This window comes from Fundulus heteroclitus, chromosome 8, assembly GCF_011125445.2.
Source record: "Fundulus heteroclitus isolate FHET01 chromosome 8, MU-UCD_Fhet_4.1, whole genome shotgun sequence".
Taxonomy (NCBI): domain Eukaryota; kingdom Metazoa; phylum Chordata; class Actinopteri; order Cyprinodontiformes; family Fundulidae; genus Fundulus; species Fundulus heteroclitus.
In genome coordinates, this window is record NC_046368.1 from 4,347,322 (window position 1) to 4,367,341 (window position 20,020).

The 20,020-nt window shown below is 40.1% G+C and overlaps 1 protein-coding gene across 1 annotated transcript in view; it reads right to left on the bottom strand.

Moving 5' to 3' along the window:
* LOC105938969 (cingulin-like protein 1) overlaps nt 1-20,020 on the bottom strand; it is a 70,354-nt gene that overhangs the window by 39,943 nt on the left and 10,391 nt on the right. The window contains exons 2-3 of the mRNA XM_036140697.1: nt 6,118-6,231; nt 2,180-2,313 (exon numbers count right to left, since the gene is read on the bottom strand). Coding sequence (XP_035996590.1) covers nt 2,180-2,313; nt 6,118-6,231 — 248 coding nt within the window. The remainder of the gene's footprint in view (nt 1-2,179; nt 2,314-6,117; nt 6,232-20,020) is intronic.

Here is a 20,020-nt window from a genome sequence, read left to right on the forward strand (position 1 = left end):
TAAGTACGGTTCAGCTTAAATAAAACAGTCGAATAACAGACAGATTTGATCCAGTTTCAAGCCACAGTTCAGGTCAGTTATAATAAAATTCAATAGACTGGACCTGAAATAAGGACAGTATAGGAACTCTGTTATTTTTATCCATATTTAAGCAGATTCAGCATAATTCTAATCAATCAATTTGATTATAAAAGTTACAAATTCAAACGGAAGTAGTACACTTCAGTGTAACTCTTGTATGTCACAAGTAAATACTAGCTAAATTGATTATGATCCAATTAGGGCTGTACGATTTTGCCAAAAATCAAAAATTCCGATTTATTTCAACCATAATTTCAATTTAATTTTGACTTTTCTCTGCATTAACCAGAGAAAGTTTCAATAACCTCTATAACAAGTAATAAAAGTAGATTATCTCACTGCTGCAACTCTCTTCCCTTCCATGTGGAGCAAACCCACTTTAAACATTTTACCCACACCTAAAGGACGCGACTGACCCATTAATTGTTACGTAGCCAAAACCTGCAGGCCTCTGCAAAGTGGAAATCACGTTTATTAAAATTGTGATTATATTGCAAATGCGATTGATTGTCCAGGTAAAGCTAAAATTAAGTCAATTAGAATCAAATTCAATCCAAACACAGCTCTATTCACGTTTAAACAAATTTAGTCCAATTTAATTCAGTTAGGATGCGATTTCAGCTCAGCTGAAGTCAACTACACGAGATCATCAATTTAAATAAACTAAATCTAGTCAAGCCAGTTAAATTCAGTTTTAACATTACCAGTTTACAATATATTGTCCAATTAAACTAGATTATGATCTTATGATCTAATTCAATCCAGTAAGAACAAACGTTTAAATCAATTAGAGTCACTATATCTTTGAACACAGTGCAGTTCACGTCATTTTAACAAATCCTGCCAATTAAAGTTGTTTATGACACAGTACAACACAAGTCAGTCAAACTGCTGCTCAGTTATTCAGTTTTGTCCAAATTGTTGCAGTTTAATGCTCCATCTGAACTTTTATGTAATTCGTATCAAATTTGCATGCAGCTGCATTCCTGAAAATACAATCCTTCTTCAATCCAGTTCACATCAATACTTTATACGACCCAATTAAATTAAACTAAACCTAGTTTGATTAAACTTTTGATCTAAATAAATCCGATTCAGACGAAAGATCAAGATTCCTTTAACGCAGAAAAATAAATAATCCAGCTATTCCAATTCAATCCTACGACATGTAATAAAGTCTGATTAAAGATAAATACAGCCGATATGGAGATTGTTTCCTATTAATTAAAGTCCAATTTACCTAAGACTAAGATTTTGATTCAATATGCCAGCAGCAAATTCCTTCCCATTCATTTCAAACCAGGGATGCACGGTTAGGAACATTTGAGCCCATATCAACGTCCAACATTAATATCGCGTTATGTCAGAAAACTGATAATTACCAATGACAGCAGTGATATCTGCATGATTAGTCATTCTTTCAACACCGAAAAAAAACGACCACACTGCTGATTTGCTCCTCCGCTTCAGTTAAACTTCCCACAATCCTGTGCTGCATCCGCATCTCTGTCACATGACCAAACAAACTCCATATATGGACATCCCCTCCAGAAAGGAAGATGGAAATGAACGTCGTTTGTTAGAAATCGGTCCAGTTTCACTTATGGTAATGATACTGATGTTAAAAATTCACTAATACCGACGACAACCATGTTATATCTGGTATCTCTATCACAATAAATATTCTAATAAACAATTAATTACACCTAAATGCTGTGTAGCTTCATTTAATTGCGATCCAACACAATCCAATGTGCTACAAATAATTGCAGTTCAAGTCAAACTAAATCATCCCAAAACAGGATTCTCCAATTCCAAGGCAACTAAATTCACTGAATCTGAAAACATTTAATTCACTGACTTGGTCCAAGTCAGTAGAAATTCCTTCAATTCACTGGATTCCAAAAAGCATCTAGAATCCAGCATCCCATAAGCTGAACAGAGAGAACCATAATATGAAAATATTATTTAAAAGGAGAAAACAAATCAGAATTAAACAGAGAATTCCAGAAAAAGCTATTTATCCAGAAAAGTTTGTGTCCTGAAGTAAAATCCTGACACTTCCCCCTCAGAGGGTGGGGCGCTGGTATTTACTCACTGGGCTTGGATGTTTCTGAGCTCCTGCTCCGTCCGTCTCTGCAGCTGCTGGAGGTGAACGTTCAGCTCCTGGCTCAGAGCAGCAATCTGGAACAGCTCCTCTTCTCCTCCTGGGTTCTCCTCCAACACCAAACCCTGACACAGAGAAACACTTTCAGAAATAATCCTCGGTGCATTAAAGCACGACCAGTCAGTGTTCAGGCTTTCCCTGATGGTCCGGCCCATGAAGGTCCAGATCCAACGGTTCCAATGACCTGTGAGGATAGACAGACGTTTCCTGGAAGGCTGCAGAGGTGCAGCAGCACCAAGCAGGAGGCAGAAACACCACGAAGACCAAGGAGCTCCAGACAAGTCAGGGAATGGCTATAAAAATATCTCTGATGTTCTCCTGGAGCACCATGAGATCCACCATCTTCACATGGAGAACACCTGGTACCACAGCAGACCTGCCAGGAGAGGGTCGCCCTCCAGAACTCGCAGACCGGGTCAGGAAGTCCTGGATGAGGGGCAGCAGAGACCAAAGGTCCCCCTGAAGGAGCTGCAGAGGTCCAAAAAGACTAAAACTGTCCAAAGGCAACACATCCCATCCCCCCAGAAGCCTGTCCTCACAGTGAGACACGGTGGTGGCAGCATCATGCTGTGGGATGTTCCTCAGCAGCAGAGACTGGGGGACGGGGCGGAGGTTCTCCCTCCAGCAGGACAAAGATCCGAAGCAGGCCGCTAAAGCAACACTCGACGGGTTTAATGGCCTAGTCAAAGTCCAGGCATCAACGCAGCTGAGAATGTCCAAAGACACTGGCAGCAAGAAGGACCGACTTTAGAGTGTAAATAGTAATGCAGGCTGAATTGTTCTGTTATTTAGTTTTATTTGTTGTTTGCTTCACCATAAAAAAAAGTCCATCTTCAAAGTTGTCGGTATGTTCTGTGAATAAAATGGTTCAAACTCTCCAACTTTCCATTTTAGGTCGGGAAGCAACAAACACCAGAAATGCCAAAGGGGGTGAATACTTTTGGCTTCCGACTGCTATTGTACAACAAATTAATTTTTAATAACTTGGGTTGATTTTAACTGAATTTGGACCAAATTTTGAGTGAACTGGAGTAGTAAGATGGGCTTTTTACAGAACAACTCCCAGTTTTGGTCCGTGAGGCAGACACCCCGTCTACTTTTAAGACTAATCTTAAAACTTTCCTTTGTGACAAAGCTTCTAGTCAGAGTGGCTCATGTTACCCTGAGCTACCTCTATAGTTATGCTGCTATAGGCTTAGGCTGCTGGAGGACATCAGGGTCTATTTCTCTCTCTCTGCTGAGTTCTCCTACTGCTCTCCAATCTGCATTGTTTGTTATTATTTCAGCTTTTAACTTTTTGTTCTCTGTCATTTTTCTCTTCATAGAAGGTACACCTGGTCTGGCGTTCTGTTAGCTGTGACATCATCAGGGGAGGCAGATCATCCTCTATCACCATCTAACATAGAAAGTACTCCTGAGTCAATGTGAGCTTCTGTGCTTTCTGTGTCTCTGCTCTGTCTTCTCTAACATAGAAAGTACTCCTGGGTCAATGTGAGCTTCTGAGCTTTCTGTGTCTCTGCTCTGTCTTCTCTAACATAGAAAGTACTCCTGGGTCAATGTGAGCTTCTGTGCTTTCTGTGTCTCTGCTCTGTCTTCTCTAAGCCCCAGTGGGTGGAGGCAGATGAGCGTTCACACTGAGCCTGGTTCTGGTTCTGCTGGAGGTTCTCCTCCCTGTTAAAGGGGAGTTTTCCTCTCCACTGTCGCTTCATGCATGCTCAGTATGAGGGATTGCTGCAAAGCCATCAACAATGCAGACGACTGTCCACTGTGGCTCTACGCTCTTTCAGGAGGAGTGAATGCTGCTTGGAGAGACTTGATGCAACCTGCTGGGTTTCCTTAGAGAGGAAACTTTCTCACCAACCTGGAGGATCTGATGGAGTCTGACTTTGGAAAGAACCTTGAGATGATGTGATGTGAATTGGAGCTTTATAAATACAATTGAATTGAATAAGGACTAATCTACTGCCTGAACTCAGCAGACTAAAGAAAAAAAAATCCTTAATTTCTCTGTTAACTACAGAAACAGTTGAGCAGAACCCAACGGGTTGGAGCCTGTTGACCAGACAGGTGAGTACAGACGGCTACAAGGGGACCGGCTTAGAGGGAGGACAGCAATCTCATCAACAACGCTGATTCCGGCCGAGTCTGAACTCGTTAAAGTGACACGAGTCCTTCAGAGAGCCGCTGTGGGCTGAAAGACAACAGACCGACTGAGTCATTCTGGCAGAACACGGAGATCGCCCCGATCCACCCCGTCATCTGTCTGTCTGAGTCCTTGTGACTCAGTCCGTCAGGAAAACTGGCACAGCAGCCACACCGGACCCGTGGCTCCGGCTCTCAGCAGAAATCATCTTGTAGGAGGAATAAAAGCTCAGAACGCATCATTTTAGGAGAGAAAACGGTTCAGATGAAGGATTCTGAAATGAACCGACTGGTTGAGGATTACTGGAGCTGTTATTAACCGCTGATCCCAAACACTTCAGAGCTTCCTGTTTGAGCAAAAAAAAAGGCCCTCATGGAGAGAAAAGTCAGAAAAAAAGCAGAAATTTCATCTGAGGAGAGAAGAATCGAGCTTTTAGCTTACAGAGCTGTGATGAAACAAACTCCAGAGTCAGAAGAAAAGCTGCAGATGAGCCAGAATGAAGCAACCAGGATCAGCTTCATTCACCAAGTCTGAGCTCAGTTCCACTTTGCTCCAAATGTGTGTGTTTGTATATATTATGTATGAAAGTAGTGGAAAATCTTCAGTTTTATTACTTGTAAATGTGTGTATCGACATTGTTTTAACAAAACTAGAAAAGAAGATAAGGATCCGACCCTCATATAAACGTTTAAAACTATTCCTGCCTCTCCAACAGACTGAGACTCAGCCTCACCTTCAGATGTTTGTCCTGATTAAAGCTTTTCTCCTAATGTGATGCAGTTTAAGATGGAAGTAAAGTTCCTTCACACATATTTTTACTCCATGTTTCCATGTTTTATCAAGTTCCAGCCACAAACTTTAAAGGTGTTTTTTGGAGGATTTTACACCATGGAGCAAGACAACATCACAGAGAATAATTGTGAAAAAGGAGGAAAACGATTAAAATCTTTTTAACAAATACAAATCTGAAAAGCATGGATCCGTTTGTAGTTGGTCTTTTTGTCGAGCGACCAGTTCGCCTTCTGACTTCAACTAATTAGTGAACAGCTGTTCTGTGTCTGAGGAGGAAAACCAGCATCGTAAAGACGTCCACTGAGACTGACAGGCTGGGCAAGGAGAGAATTAATCAGAGCAGCAGCCAACAGAGACATGGCGACTCTGGAGGAGCTGCAGATATCCACAGCTCAGGTGGGCCAATGGCCACGAAGACAAGAAAAAAAGCCATACTATGTCATGTTAGTAGTTTCCCACAAACCACGAAGGAGATGAGACCAAGATTTAGCTTGTTGCCATTACTAAATGCTGTTTGTAGAATAAAAAGATCTTAAGAACGTCGACTGTGTGGTAAAACATGGTGGTGGCAGCATCATGCTGTTCAGAGAAAGACCTGAGGTTAGGATGGAGGTTCTCCTTCCAGCAGGACATCAACCCTAAACCTAAAGCCAGCGCTACGATGGGATGGTTTAGATCAAAGCAGGTTCACATGTTAGAATGGCCTAGTCAAAGTCCAGCTCTAAATTCAACTTGGAATGAGCGTAAAGATGTGAAAAACAGATTTTGATGGACGCTCTTCAGTATGTACTCCACACCATTGTTAAAAGGTTTAAACACCCTGATAATTTTACTCTCTACTTCACAATTATGCACTACTTTGTGCGTCTTTTGCATAACCCCTGAATAAACAGTGAATGTTGTGTTTAAAGCACTCTGCAAATGTGGGATTTACCTGCTGGTTCTCAGCAGTCGGTAACCACAGAATGTTAACTTTGTCCTCTATCAGCTGCCGTAGCTTGTCCACAGAGACGGGGAGCTCCTCTTCGTTTCTCTGGAAATCTGGAGTCTGTGGGGAGAGAAGCAGAGGATTTTATCAATAATCACACAATAAATCTGTCTCAAGTTTCACAACCAGAGGCTTTAGCAACAACTTAAAAAAGTGAGTGAAAGGCCTGCTGGTTTGTGCAAGCATTCATATGCTGGGTAGAACTCTTCATTTCCGTTTATTTTGCTTACAAGCAAGCAGGCTTGTGTCAGATCTTTAATAAGTGGTCTTGATCAGGTGTTCTGCAGCTTCTCTGAAGGTCTTTCATACTTTTTCTTTAGATTTTGGCTGCCTTTCCATTCAGCTCTCACTTATTTTCAGTGGAATGTGTTTTACGTCTTTGCCACAAAACAACGGGGAAGGAAAAAAAGGCTCCTAAACTCAAGGGATGATCTGGCATTTATGCTCTAATCTGCACCTTTAGGCACCTTGTTATTCAGAATCAGACATACTTTAATAATTAAGGGAAATTACTTGAAATTTGCAGGTTGCCAGTCAGAAAGACATCAGCAATGCCTTCAGAGAAGCAACCAATGATGTCCAGCAATCTGGGAAGGGTTATAAGGTTAATTGCAATATTATAATGAGTATTATAACTTTAACATTTCTTATATATTAAACACACTTAGTACTTTATGCTACTGCATCATTTTACTCTCCTATGTATGTATTGATTAACTGTTCTATGTTGCCCTGCTATGGAACAACAGAGCTGTTTAACCAACCTTGGCTTATTTGCATCTGTACCTATTTCTGATGTTTCTTACTGTGCTTGTGGCTTTTACATAAATTTATTATAATTCAGACCATCTGAAATCCTTCACCCTGCAAAGAAAATGATTATTCATCAACCCTGAACTAGTCTGGATGCTTGAAGGATTGATGATCAAAGCATCTCCTTTAAAAAAACTCATGTTATGGTACAGATTAGGTTAGATTAAGCCATTAAGGAAAGATAAGAGTCCATTTAACGGGCCGAATATACACAATAATACAAGGGATGCACAAGATATGGCGAATAATTGTCATCACAACATCAATGTGTGCAATATTCAAATCAGGCACGCCTGTTTGCAGCACAATAATTGTTGTGTTGTGAATCCATAAGTGTTTGAATCTGCATTTTTCATGCTAATGTAATATTTCCCAGTTGGACAGAGTCTCAGGGCAGCAGATGCTCACAGCGGACACCAACGTTGCCTCAAAAAGTGCTAAAGGTCAGAGTGATGGACACACAGATGAGAGAAGAGAAAAGGCAGCTATCCCACCTGATAAAGCCGTTGCATAAGTTTCTGACATCGAGCAGCTCTACTAGATATGCATGCAACTTAAAATATAATGTCTAGTCACATCTTGAATAATGTCTTCTCAACAGACGAGACAAAAGTTTAGATGTTTGGCCATGGCTGTCAAACACCTTGCTTGGATAAAGCCTAACAGCGTATTAAGCACAGTGGGTGAGGAGTGATGATGTGGGCCTATTTTCACGTGTTGCAGACATCAAGTCCTCCATGAAATCCTTCGTTAACCAAAGTAAACCAAAAAAATAAAAAAATGCTCATAAACATTTCTGTTGGCATTTCTGCTGACTGCACCACAGCTGTGCACACTAGCAAAAAACACAGACTGGACATTGGTCCTTTACGAGTTTATACCCTAAAGCCGGGCGTACACTGTGCGAGTTTTTGCCTTTTTTGGGCCGATTTTTCAGTCAAGCGAGAAGTTTTCAGCTGCATCGAGTTTCAGGACGATGCAGCAGAGTTTCAGCTGCATCGTCCTGCGTGGCGTAGCATCCAGGGGGTAACGAGGGGCAATCAGCATCTCACCACCACCTCCCCATCAGGAATGGTATGGTCAGATGACAATCAAACATGTCTGAAATTCCTCCTGAGGTGATGGTGAGCGCCTCCTGCTGGTGAGGCAGAGCTATGAGCCGATTTCCTCTAACCTTGCACACAGTGCATGTGCAAACAAGGGAATTCTTCTTCTTCTTCTTCTTCTCAAACGAAAACTTAGGAGTGGAGAGAAGCATAGTGGCAGTACGTGTGACATGGAGTCAAACAACGTAGAATTGGACCAACTCGTAGAATAACCAAGGCAGCGCATTTTGTTCTACTGAGCCTCATATTTAACAGTGAGCATTGACACTGATGTCTTTTTCTTCTTCTACTTTTTACATTTGGCTTCCAGATAGGCGAGTCCGAGTAGCGCCATCTCTCTACGGCGCTGAGTCCGACGTGGTTTTTAGACATACAGTGTGAGCATCACATCGGAGCGTCGGGCCGTACAGTAAGAACAGATATGGAGAGCGGTGAACCCTGAGGTTTCATCGTACAGTTAGAGCTGTATCTGAGTATAACGATTGATAAAAAATGTACAGTGCATGCCCGGCTTAAGACGGTGTTGAAGAAATCACCATGCTGGCAGGTCGAGAGCATCAAGTTTATCTAGTGTTTACTGCAGCTGATTTCCTCCCATCTGCAGGTTTTATCAGCACCGTAATGCCAGGAGGCAATTTACTTACAAATACAAAATCTCCAGTGGAAAAGATTACTTTGTGCAGGCTATAAAAGAAACACACACACATGCATGGCTAAATGGAGTAATAAGAAAGATTCTGCAGCAAAGTGTCGCAGCAAAGGTTGGGAAGCTCCCAAACAGTTTTAATGAGCAACCAAATGACAGAGTAGAGGTGAAACATGCAGCCCTGCCTCATTTGTTTAGGCCTGCATACACCTACAGGTACATGGAAACAAAGACACCGCGATTCTGAGCCTCAGCAGTGAACCTGCTCGACTCATACGGCTACATCTCCTCTTCCCCCTTAGAAAATAAACAGTCCTCAGAAACTACAGATGGACAGTGGGCAATGAATTCCTCTCACCGCTATACGAGCTGAAGTCATACCACGAGTGGGCCGGATGCTGACAGCACACACAGACTGTGATGACTGATTAAACTCAATCAAAGCAGCTCTATTGTGATTTAATTCCTCTGTGAAACTTAAAATAAGATGATACAAGCTTAAGAAAGAATGGAAAAAGGATGAAGAGACAAAAGTGTACATTATTTAAGTTGTGTTCAACTATCGGGAGCCCCAACAAACTTGTGTCTATAAAAAGGTAATTATAAAGCAAAACATCGCCTGATGAATGTGAGACGCAGTGATTCTCTCCTCATTACTCCTTGACCCCGTTTGTTGGAAATTAGGCTTATATGCTGCTAATGTTCCCTCCTAATTATGTTTCTCAGCTAAATATAATTGGTGAAACAAATTAGTACTATAGAAATGTAATTTCTAAGAGACGGGGCTCCTCTATCAAATGAGATATCCTCACAGTTTATGGTTTTAAATAAAATGATATAGCAACGCATACGGCTAACAACCAATAAAAACTGTAAATCACTCTGCTGATCTGTAAGGATCCTTCAAAATGACCCAAATGTGTCGTGCTGTGTTTAAACAAGGCTAACTGTAGATGCTTCTCAAGATTACCTTAACATTTCAGAACTGCTGATTTAAAAACATATATATTTACAGCCTGTTTTTTTCACTCAGAGAAACAGCTTATTGAATGATTAACAGATAGCACACGACCTCAAAAAGCTACGAGGTGGCAGTTAAACTGCAGCAGCCAAAACTAAAATAATCAGAGAAAAGAAACCAAAGTGAAAGTCATCGTGAAGCTAATGCAACATAAATCTGCATCTTTGGAGCACAAATATTAGTATGGATGCATATTTTTGTTTTAAACTAACAAACAAAGCTTATTTAGAGGAGTGAAAGCTCAGTAAATAACACAAACATGAAGATGTTAGCTCCTACTAGCTAGCTAACAGCCAAAGATGTAGCATTTCATGATTTAAAGATGTACTTTTACAACTTCAGACATTGTTTAGCACTTTTAACGGTGGCTTATTTTCTTTTTATTAAGGTTTATAAATACTACATAAATAACTGAAGATAGCAAAAAGAAAACAGTACTTGAATCTTGGAAAAGTTCGATTCAGTTAGCCTGAAACACTGTTAGCTTATGCTAGCTAGAACACAAATCAACTGGTATTTTCACTTTCCTTTAAGAAAAAGTGCTTTGAGAGGAAAATTTATATCAACACTTTGCTTTAAACTTTTTTAACATTACTAACAAAATCTCTAACCTCATTTTGTGGTAAATTTTGGTTATCTTTAGGTTTGCATTGAACACTGTCTGGAATAATTGATCGGCTACGTGACTTTTAGATTCTAGACTTTAGGCACTACAGGCTGGAAGAATAAATATGAAAATCTTTGTGCATTGGATACACTCTGGCCTTCTTTAATAAAAAAAATTGAAATTCTATCAAGACGAATTAAATAATTATAAATAAAAATAATAATAAAAAAACATTAAAGGAATAAAATACAGGCATATGATTTTTAATCGCAATATATTTTTTTGGTAGGCCTGTATACATGTGTCTTAAACAGACCAGAATATTATAGAAAAGTTACTTTCAGTACTTTAGCGCAGAAAATAAAAAGGTTAGATACATGTGACTCAATGTTATAAGTGTTTATTTTTGTTAAATTTGATGATTATGGCTGACAGCTAATGAAAACCCAAAATATATGTTCTAAAGGAAATTAGAATATTACACCAGATCAATTTAAAAGGGAATTTTAATAGAAATTCGCCTGTCCTGCCTCGCTTTTGACTTTAGAGGCCATAATAAAACATTTCTGTATAAAACAAGTCCTATTGGTCTGATTTAATTTTTTAATGCTGTGATCCATGTTGGATTTTTACATTCAGTTTGTAACACTGAATACAAATGTCTCAATAAGATGCTGATGTGGTGCATTTATTAATTAATTCAATAGATTATGCTGATTCTTTATCAAATACATTTATTTTTAATCTCATCAGCTTCAGTTTTCTGATCAAAAATGTTTTTTTTCCTAGGTAGAAAATAGGGAAATAGAGTTGTAAAAAGGCACTTTTGAGTTGAAATGCAAACTTCATCCAGCCAGCACGAACAGAGCCAATAAGGCAGACCTTTGTGCCGCTTATCTAAAAAGACACCACAGCACATCAGACAACGGTTCAAATACTTCAACAACATTCTGGGAAATGTTTCTAAAATACTCACTTTGGAACCTGAAGGGTGAGAAACACTCATGTTGACACAAACAGAACCGGAGGACTAGTTTCCTGCCAGAGCTGGGACTAATGAAGGTTTCTGCTGCTGTGGGTGAGAGAGTCGGTGGGTGGGCCGAGCCGCTGTGTACATGGAGACGACCCTAACTACAACCTCCAGCAGGGCAGGGACACACTGAGGCAGTGGGAATGTGGCTCGCTGGGTTAATATCCAGCCACAGTTTGTCAGGGATTGTGTGCCTGATTGATCAGCCCCCCCCCCCCCAAAAAAAAAAACGTCTTCATAAAAGACAGAAAACCTAAACAATGACGGAAAGAAGAACGCTCTGAGCCCACAGCAGAACAATAACATGCGTTTCCTTCATTTATCGGGTAGAGAGCCAACATTTACCCAGAGTTCCCCATCCTTCATGTTGATTTTAAAGTATAAAATAATACAGATCACAAGGAAGGATGAAAGAAGGACACAACTGGGAGGAGGGAAGGAAGAAAGTGGAAGGGCAACTGAACAAGAAAGAAGTGCACAAAGCAACAAAAAACCATGAAGGAGAAGGCAGAGAGGACAGGAGGAAATGTAAGATACAAGGAAGGAAAGAATAGAAGGACCTACACTGAAAAGAACTGATGCAGGACTCAAAGTGCAGAAAGACGGTCACAACATTTAGATAATGGGGCTAAAGGGCTAAAGTCAGAAACACTAATTTTTACCATATTTATCCAGACCTGGTAGAAAAATACTGAAATTAGGTTCAACACTTTTCCAGAGAGAGCATAGGAACCCAGAAGTCCAGAACAGCCGGTTGTTGCAGTCTTTAGCTTCAAAATGCATCGACTTGCACCTTCAGATGTTTAACACAGGCACAATCATGTTTAACACCGCTTTTATTTTGAAGGTTTTATGCCCCCTGTGCATCTAGCATGTCTAAAACAAGGGATGGATGAAACTTTTTCTGAAACAATCCTGTGTGTACGGCACTATTTTTACAAAACGATGCAGGGAAGATATTTGTTTTTATAGATACCTGCCTATGTGTGTAAAAAAGCCTCAGTTTCAGTTCAGTTACAGATCAGATAATAGTTTCTAAATGCTGTAAATTTAGGTCTGTCTGTTAAATTAAATCAAAATGCAAATTAAAGTTGTTCTGGAAATAAAGTACAAAGGGATTTGAGTTCCCTTAAAAGGAGAATTAGAACAGAACCAGGTCCAGTTTGTCCTGCACTAAATAGGGATTGTAGTTTTAATCTGAGGATTCCCACTTCAGGGTGTGTTCGGGCGGCGCCGATGACCTTGGCTCGTCTCCAAATCAGACATTCCTTGATAAGAAGGCAGATTCAATGAGGGAGACGCCTTCATAAACTCCTGCAGTTCATCGCTCTATGTTGACTTTCTGTTTTGTTATGAACACACACAGGACCCACGCTGGACATTATGCAATAACGGGTATATATGTGCATAAAAAAATGAATAAGTAGAACTGCTCTCCTTTGTGGCTTCACAGTTTAGTAAAATAAAATGATTCAAGATTTATTCAATTAAAACTAGGCTTAGGCAAGGCTAGTTTATTTAACTACTGTTAAATTCAAAGTGCATAACAAAAAACAAAGCAACAGAGATAAGATGCACACTTCATTCATCCCATTCGGTATCTTATCGACCTTCACCAACAGTTTAAAATCTGTCCCTTTGTAAACAGGAAGCCGGTGCAGTTAAACACTGACTCAGTAACTGTTGTGGGCTATGGTCAATTGGTAATACACAGAAATGTTGAGTCAATTATTCATATTTACAAGAAAAATATTTCTATTTCCCCTTTTTTTTGTATGCTGTACTGAAAATGTCTTCATTAAGCACAAAATGGAACCAAAGTCCAATTCTTTGTTGTATATAGAAATATGGCAAATATAACTGCCTCTGCCTTGAAGTAGTACGTCTTCAGCATAGATTTTATAAGTTGTAGTAATTTATAACCCGGGCTAAGGGATCAAGCAAATGTTGAATAAAAGTGGCCCGAGAATAGAGCCTTGAGGAACACCACAAGTGACAAACTAAACTGAGTACAGAGGACTATATTCTGAACTTAGACAACTTTATTTGTCATTTTGTATGTACAGGGTTCATACAGAACGAAACTGGAAACTAAATTAAAATGTGCTGTCAAAATAAACTCTGGTATGCAGAGGACAAGTAATAGTGATTGGGGTAGCAGCCATTTTAACACTATTTGGATTCAGTGGTACTAAAATAATGCACTATTGCAAGGTTTTACTGGAAGAAGGATGCATGGAAGCAAATGCTTGAATTTGAGGGATATGAAAAGCTATAAAATATTTAAAAATGAATGTACATTTAAATGTACAGCTGGATAAATAAAGATAACAGGTGAAATGTTGCTAATTTTTATGTTTAATGTTTGCTTTGACAATAAAAGGTGTGAACGCTGATGTCAGTGGCGATTGTTCTTAATGTTGCAATGAGTCCAATTGAAATACTTTGTTAGCTAATGCTACGCTCCATTGACATGAAAATGAGGTCACGTCCTATCTAAACTGTGATTCATGAAAAATTAACACCTCAGAGTTCAAATGTACTTCTCTGATAAGATGTCAGGGAAATACTGAGTGTAAGCATTTTCAGTAAGTCTGAAAATTACAACATTTAGATTAGCATTAGCATTTTGGGTCGGCTCAGGCACAATGTTGTAAAATTAATCAGACAACTGCAGCTGATACAGAACTACTAATGTTCTAACTACAACCAGGAAGATAGAGAACATGGACCCGGTTCTGAAGTCCTCACTAAGACTAAGAACGTAGAGAACATGGACCCGGTTCTGAAGTCCTCACTAAGACTAAGAACGTAGAGAACATGGACCCGGTTCTGAAGTCCTTCCACTGACTCCCTGTAGCTCAGAGAACAGACTTTAAAATAATTCTGTTAGTCTAAAAATCCCTGAACAGTTTAGCACCTAAATACATTAAAGGCCTGTTGTTGCTGCTTCATCCCTCCAGACCACTCAGGTCTTCTGGTTCTGCACTGCAAAAAGGGAACTAAAAGTAAGTAAAAGTTTCTTGAAATTAGTGTATTTTTCCTTGATTTGAGCAGGTAAATAAGACTATTTGCCAATGGAATGAGTATTTTTACCCCTAAAATAAGATAATTAGATATCTTGCACTTGAAATAAGATGATAGAGATGAATTGTTTCTATTTTAAGTGCAAACATCTTATTCCATTGGCAAATAGTCTTATTTACCTGCTCAAATCAATGAAAAATACACTGATTTCAAGAAAATTTCACTTACTTTTAGTTCCCTTTTTGCAGTGTGGTCTACTCTGCAGAACCAGAACCAGAGATGGAGAAGCAGCATTTAGTTGCTATGCTCCACTGATCTGGAACAAACTCCCAGAAAACTGGAAAAGTGCTGAAAGCCTGAGTTCCTTTAAATCTAGACTGAAAACCCGTTTAGAGCTGCTTTCAGCCATAATAACAGGAACACTGACCAACATATTTAATGTATATTGATGTTTTCACCTGTTATAATTTAATGTCTGTCACTGGTCTCACAACCGGGGACTGTTTCAATGTGTTTATGATGTTCTTATGTTGTCATGATGTAAAGCTCTCTGAACTGCCTTGAAGCTGAAATGTGCTACAAATAAACTGGACTTGACTTAAAACAACTTGTGCACAGTCCTTCATGGGATCAGGTCCCAGCAATCCAACAAGTTTTAATGGACTCCATCAATTCTGCAAAGGAGAGTTGGTCCAACATCATCCAGAGATATGTCAGGAGCTTAATGATGGCTACCAAAGTCTACACAAATGTGTAATTCTACAGACATCAGAGATGCACAATATATGGCAATCATCATGATATCAACCTCACAAAGGAATAACTAGAGTGCAACGATTCTTAGCCAGTATATTCGTAGTGTTGTGAACCTGCATTTTTCATGCTAATGTAATATTCAGCCAGTTGGACAGAGTCTCAGGGCAGCAGATGCTCACAGCGGACACTAATGACGTTGCCCCAAATGCTACAGGTCACCAGGTGACGGAAACACAGAGGAGTAAGAGAGGAAACAACTAAACAGGCAGATTTAGTTGTTTTCATCATAGAAATATGTACCAATATTACTGCTATTGCAACAAATTCTAACAGGCATGAAGCGCATTCATCATCTTCAGACAACCTAAATCTTGCTCTCGTTTGGTACTGAACGAGTCAACCCAAAGCTGCATGAGACTCTCTGTCTGGAGACAAATCAACGTCACAGGACAGCAGAGCCAGTCTGTCCGACGTAGACGGTGTGGCGAAAGAGCAACAGACCTCCTCTGCAGCGTTTGCTTCCTCACAGTTTCTAATCCAGAGTCAGCTGCAGCAGTTTTATGGTGTTTAACAGCTACACCGTCATCTGTGTAATGGCTCTGTCATCACACCTGTCAAACAGGACAAAACACTCTCCATGTCTCTTCAAAAAGGTATTCACACACAAACCTGGAGCAGTAAAACTGAAAAATCATTTAGATTCTGTGTTTATCACTGCAGACATGCCTTCCTGTCTTATCGACAACCAGCTACGGACTGATTAATAGGGTTTCCTCATGATGAGCACTGCCACAGGTATTTTAGGGTTAGGCACATTGCTGTTTCTCGCCAACACCACCCAACCTCACACACAAAGACAAAGGTGTGTAGACTGGGTGTGAAACATGCTGATGACGAGCTACTGCCGGAGATTCGTCTCAGAGCAATGGTTAAAAAATGTCTCAGCAGTCATTTCACAGACAGAAAAGGGACATGAGACAGGTGGAGGTGCTTAAAGGCAAAGCAGGTTTACATGTTGACAACCAGACAGGACAGCTGTCCCACAAAATTACTATTATTGGCTCGGATTAAACTTTTGAGTAAATCTATTTCAGACGGATTAGTCTAAATGATGCACAAATTACTAAAATGCATAAACTAAAGATTGTAGACTTCATGGCAGTAATGCTTTAGAGAAGATCACTGACTAATGTAAACCGCTGGACTTAATAAAGCGTAATTTCCCATTTACACCACAGCCTCTGTAGGATGACGTAATATTTGATCCCATTTTCTCTAACCTTAGTGAATATCTGAAACAACAGGTGAAGACGCTAAATGCATAAGGTGCCCTGAAGACCAACCAGACGTGCACAAAGCAAACCACAGAGAAAGTAGAGCGCAAAACATAAGGCAGGGCTGAGACCAGAGGAATAAAACAAAGTTTCTCTCTTAAAGCTGAAGCAGAATGCCCCAAATTGCAAAACTTTTGGGATGAAGTGAACAAGGCTATAGACCAGATCTTTCAGGAGGTTATCCCCAGGGATGCAACGGTTGCAATACTCTGTTTTCTTCCGGTTGGACTGCAAGGACAAGCCAAATCATATCTCTTAAATGTTCTTCTCACAGCGGCCCTAAAATGTATCACAATTAATTGGAAGCAACCAGAATCACCTTCCTACAACTCATGGGTCCAAATTGTGAGGGAATTATACCAAATGGAAAAGATAACATACTTGTTAAGACTTTAAAAAGACACTTTCAGCCAACGCTGGGGTCCTGTGGAAGATTTACTAAAGTAAGTCTTACAACTTAATGTTTATTTATTTTATTTTTTTTATGGATAATGTGACAGACCTGCCATCCGAGGTGAATTCTTGTGCTAGGTTTGTACGGTGAAGCTGAGACCGCAAATATGATGCTGAAAGTGTAAAATGTCATGCTGGGATGGTTAATCTATAGTAAAATCTCACACTGTAAAAACTGTTAATTGTCTTTGTATGCTGTGTAATTGCTCCGTTTTAAAATCAATAAAATCTAAGTTCTAAAAAAAAAAAAAAAAAAGCTGCAGCAGAATTAAACCCCGAAACTCAACAATGACCAAAAACATCCTAGTAGATCCATCAAGGACTGGCTGAGAGCTAAGAAGTGCAGAGTCCTAGTCAAAGCCCGGATCTGGATCTCATTGAGATGCTTCAGGCTGATGTCAGAGACGGTGGATTAACTGATTATTTCATAGAAATCAGTTTGCTTCGGCTTCTTTTGACAGAACAATCTCAGTGTAAAACATAAAACACCAGCAGGGGACCAGACTAAGCATCCACCTAAAACCGACCCAGTCCAACACGTCGTCTTTGGACCTGAAGGCCAAACGCAGCCTGGCCGGGGAAACCAGACATTATGTTAAAGACTTTTACTCAAATTTAATCATTCAGATATGACAGATTCTGGTTTTATGCTTGTTTGCAGGGTTTATATCTGGATTTCCAACCTACAGCAATTAATCTCACAATAAAACCTTTATTCAAAAGTTGAAAAATGGTCAATCTCACACTATACTTTCTAAATCTAAAAAATTTAACGTTTAAAACACGACAATTTGACAAAGAATAAAAGGTTTGGCCCCCATAATAACTGAGAAAGCTCTTCAGGCTTAACAACCAGAATTTGGTGTTTGCAGAAAGGCAGCTGAGCAGAAAGACGAGCAGATTTCTCTTTCCAGACACCTTCACTTTGTTTCCTCTGCCTTCTGTTTCTAAACTAGAACAGCGAGATGTTCTGCTTCAACATTAACTCTCTGAGCACCGTGACTCCCACCCAGCCAGCGCCCACTGGGCCCTTCGTCAAGGCCTAACGAGTAATGAGCACTTGGTGGCCACCGTCTTGGAGTCAAGCCAACTTTCCCAGATGTCGAACTGAAGCCGGGAGGTAATGCATAATGCAAAACAACACTCATTAAATCCTGAAAGAAAAAAAAAAAAACAGAAAAACAAAAAAACAGAAAGAGAGAAAAAAAAACACCAGGAGCTGAAAAATGCAAAATAATAAACTAAGAGATTCCAGGAGAAGCTGCTTCTAAACAGTGCAGATGAATAATTACACTCTGAGAAGTCCATTAGCAGCAGAAATGAAAACAAGCTGAAAATGAGCAGATTGAAAACCTTAAAACCTAAACCATTAGGACGGAAAATTACGCCGAGCAGAGGTTTGGAAAGGCTGGAAGTGGCATAAAAATGAGCGGCTAAAACGGAAGATTTTATAGATAAAATAAGAGCCTCTCCTGTCCGTCGGCACATTAAACATCTGCTCTGCTGCTTCCTGATTTCCATAAGCACAGAAAAAAAAACAGGGTGAAGGTAGCAGTCAGGTGCTGCTAATCAAATGCATCAATCAATGGGTCGATAATCAGTGTGACTTCTTAAAAGTCTACAGTTGTGAATTAACATCAGGGTGGCAAACAAACAGTGAAGCAACCCGAGTGAAGCTGCCAGCCAATAATCTGGGAAGGGTCAGGAAACCATTTCCAAACTGTGTGACGTCCAACATTCGACTGAGAAACATCGTCTATACGCGCTAATAGATGACATGTTTCATGAATTGGCACTATATAAATTAAATTAAATTTAATTGAATTATCTGTGCAGGGTCACTGCATGTCATTGGGCAAGCAGCAGCACTAACTCTGGCTGGAAGGGTCATTAGTCCATCAGAGGGCTAACAACCATAGACACACTCACATCTAATTTAGAGAGACCAATTAACCTAACAGTCGTGTGTTTGGACTGTGGGAGGAAGCCGGAGTACCCGGAGAGAACCCACACATGCACAAAGAGAGCAACCTCCACACAGAAAAGGCAGGGATTTCAACGCAGGACCTTCTTGCTGCAAGGCAGCAGTGCCACCAGCTGCACCGCTGAGGGGAAAATGTTCACAAGATGCTGCGAATCTTTCCCAGGAGGAGGCGGCGCAGAAAATCACCTCCAGGTCAAATCTGCGGCTCAGAAAAACGACCCAAAAATGTTCCTGAAGCAGACCTCCTGGGTCACGATGCACAGCACCATGCTAGTCAGAACAGACCCCTCATGCTAACTGGGAGGCAGAGCGGTGGAGGAGAGACGATTTGGGCTTTTTTTCTACATCTAGAGTCAAATATGAGTCAAAATATGAACCTGGGTCCAATCTGGGCTAAAGCTAAGTGCAGCACATAACTGCAAAATATAAAAATGCATTAGGAGAAGAAAAATATACATGAGTATGACATAATAATGACAAAAGTTTAAACAAAATAAAACTAATTTAAAACAAACAATATTAATCCAAGTCTTGCTGATGTTGATTCAGCTGGTGGGTCATTTTGAGTTATTTAAATTTCCCCTGAGTTTGAGGGCATCACATTGGGTATAAAAGCTCATTAAAGAGCACAAACATCAAAACATGTGAACTTCCAAAGGCTGGAAAAAAAAAAATCGCAAAGAGTGAAAAGTCCGTTAAACGTTCTGGTTCGTTTGTGCCGTGATGGACTTTTTGTTTTTACCAGAGTCACCAAAGTTTCATGACGTCACATAGAGAGTCATTGGCGGCCGATGCTCAGACCCAAATGACTCAGTGACAAAATATTTTGATCATGATGTCCTGACTGTGAAAAGCAAGAGGATATCTCCATCTCTATATATATAAAAAAATCTAATTATGCTGAAAACCAACAGGTGATATCAGAGAAGGCCACGGCGAGTCCACTGCTGGTGTGGCGGCTTCCTGGGAGCGTTCTGAGGGTCCACACAAAGATCCAGGAGTTTAATGACAAAACATACATCATTACCACTGAAAACAGGTTTGAAAGAGTCTGTCTGGATTTAAGAAGCAC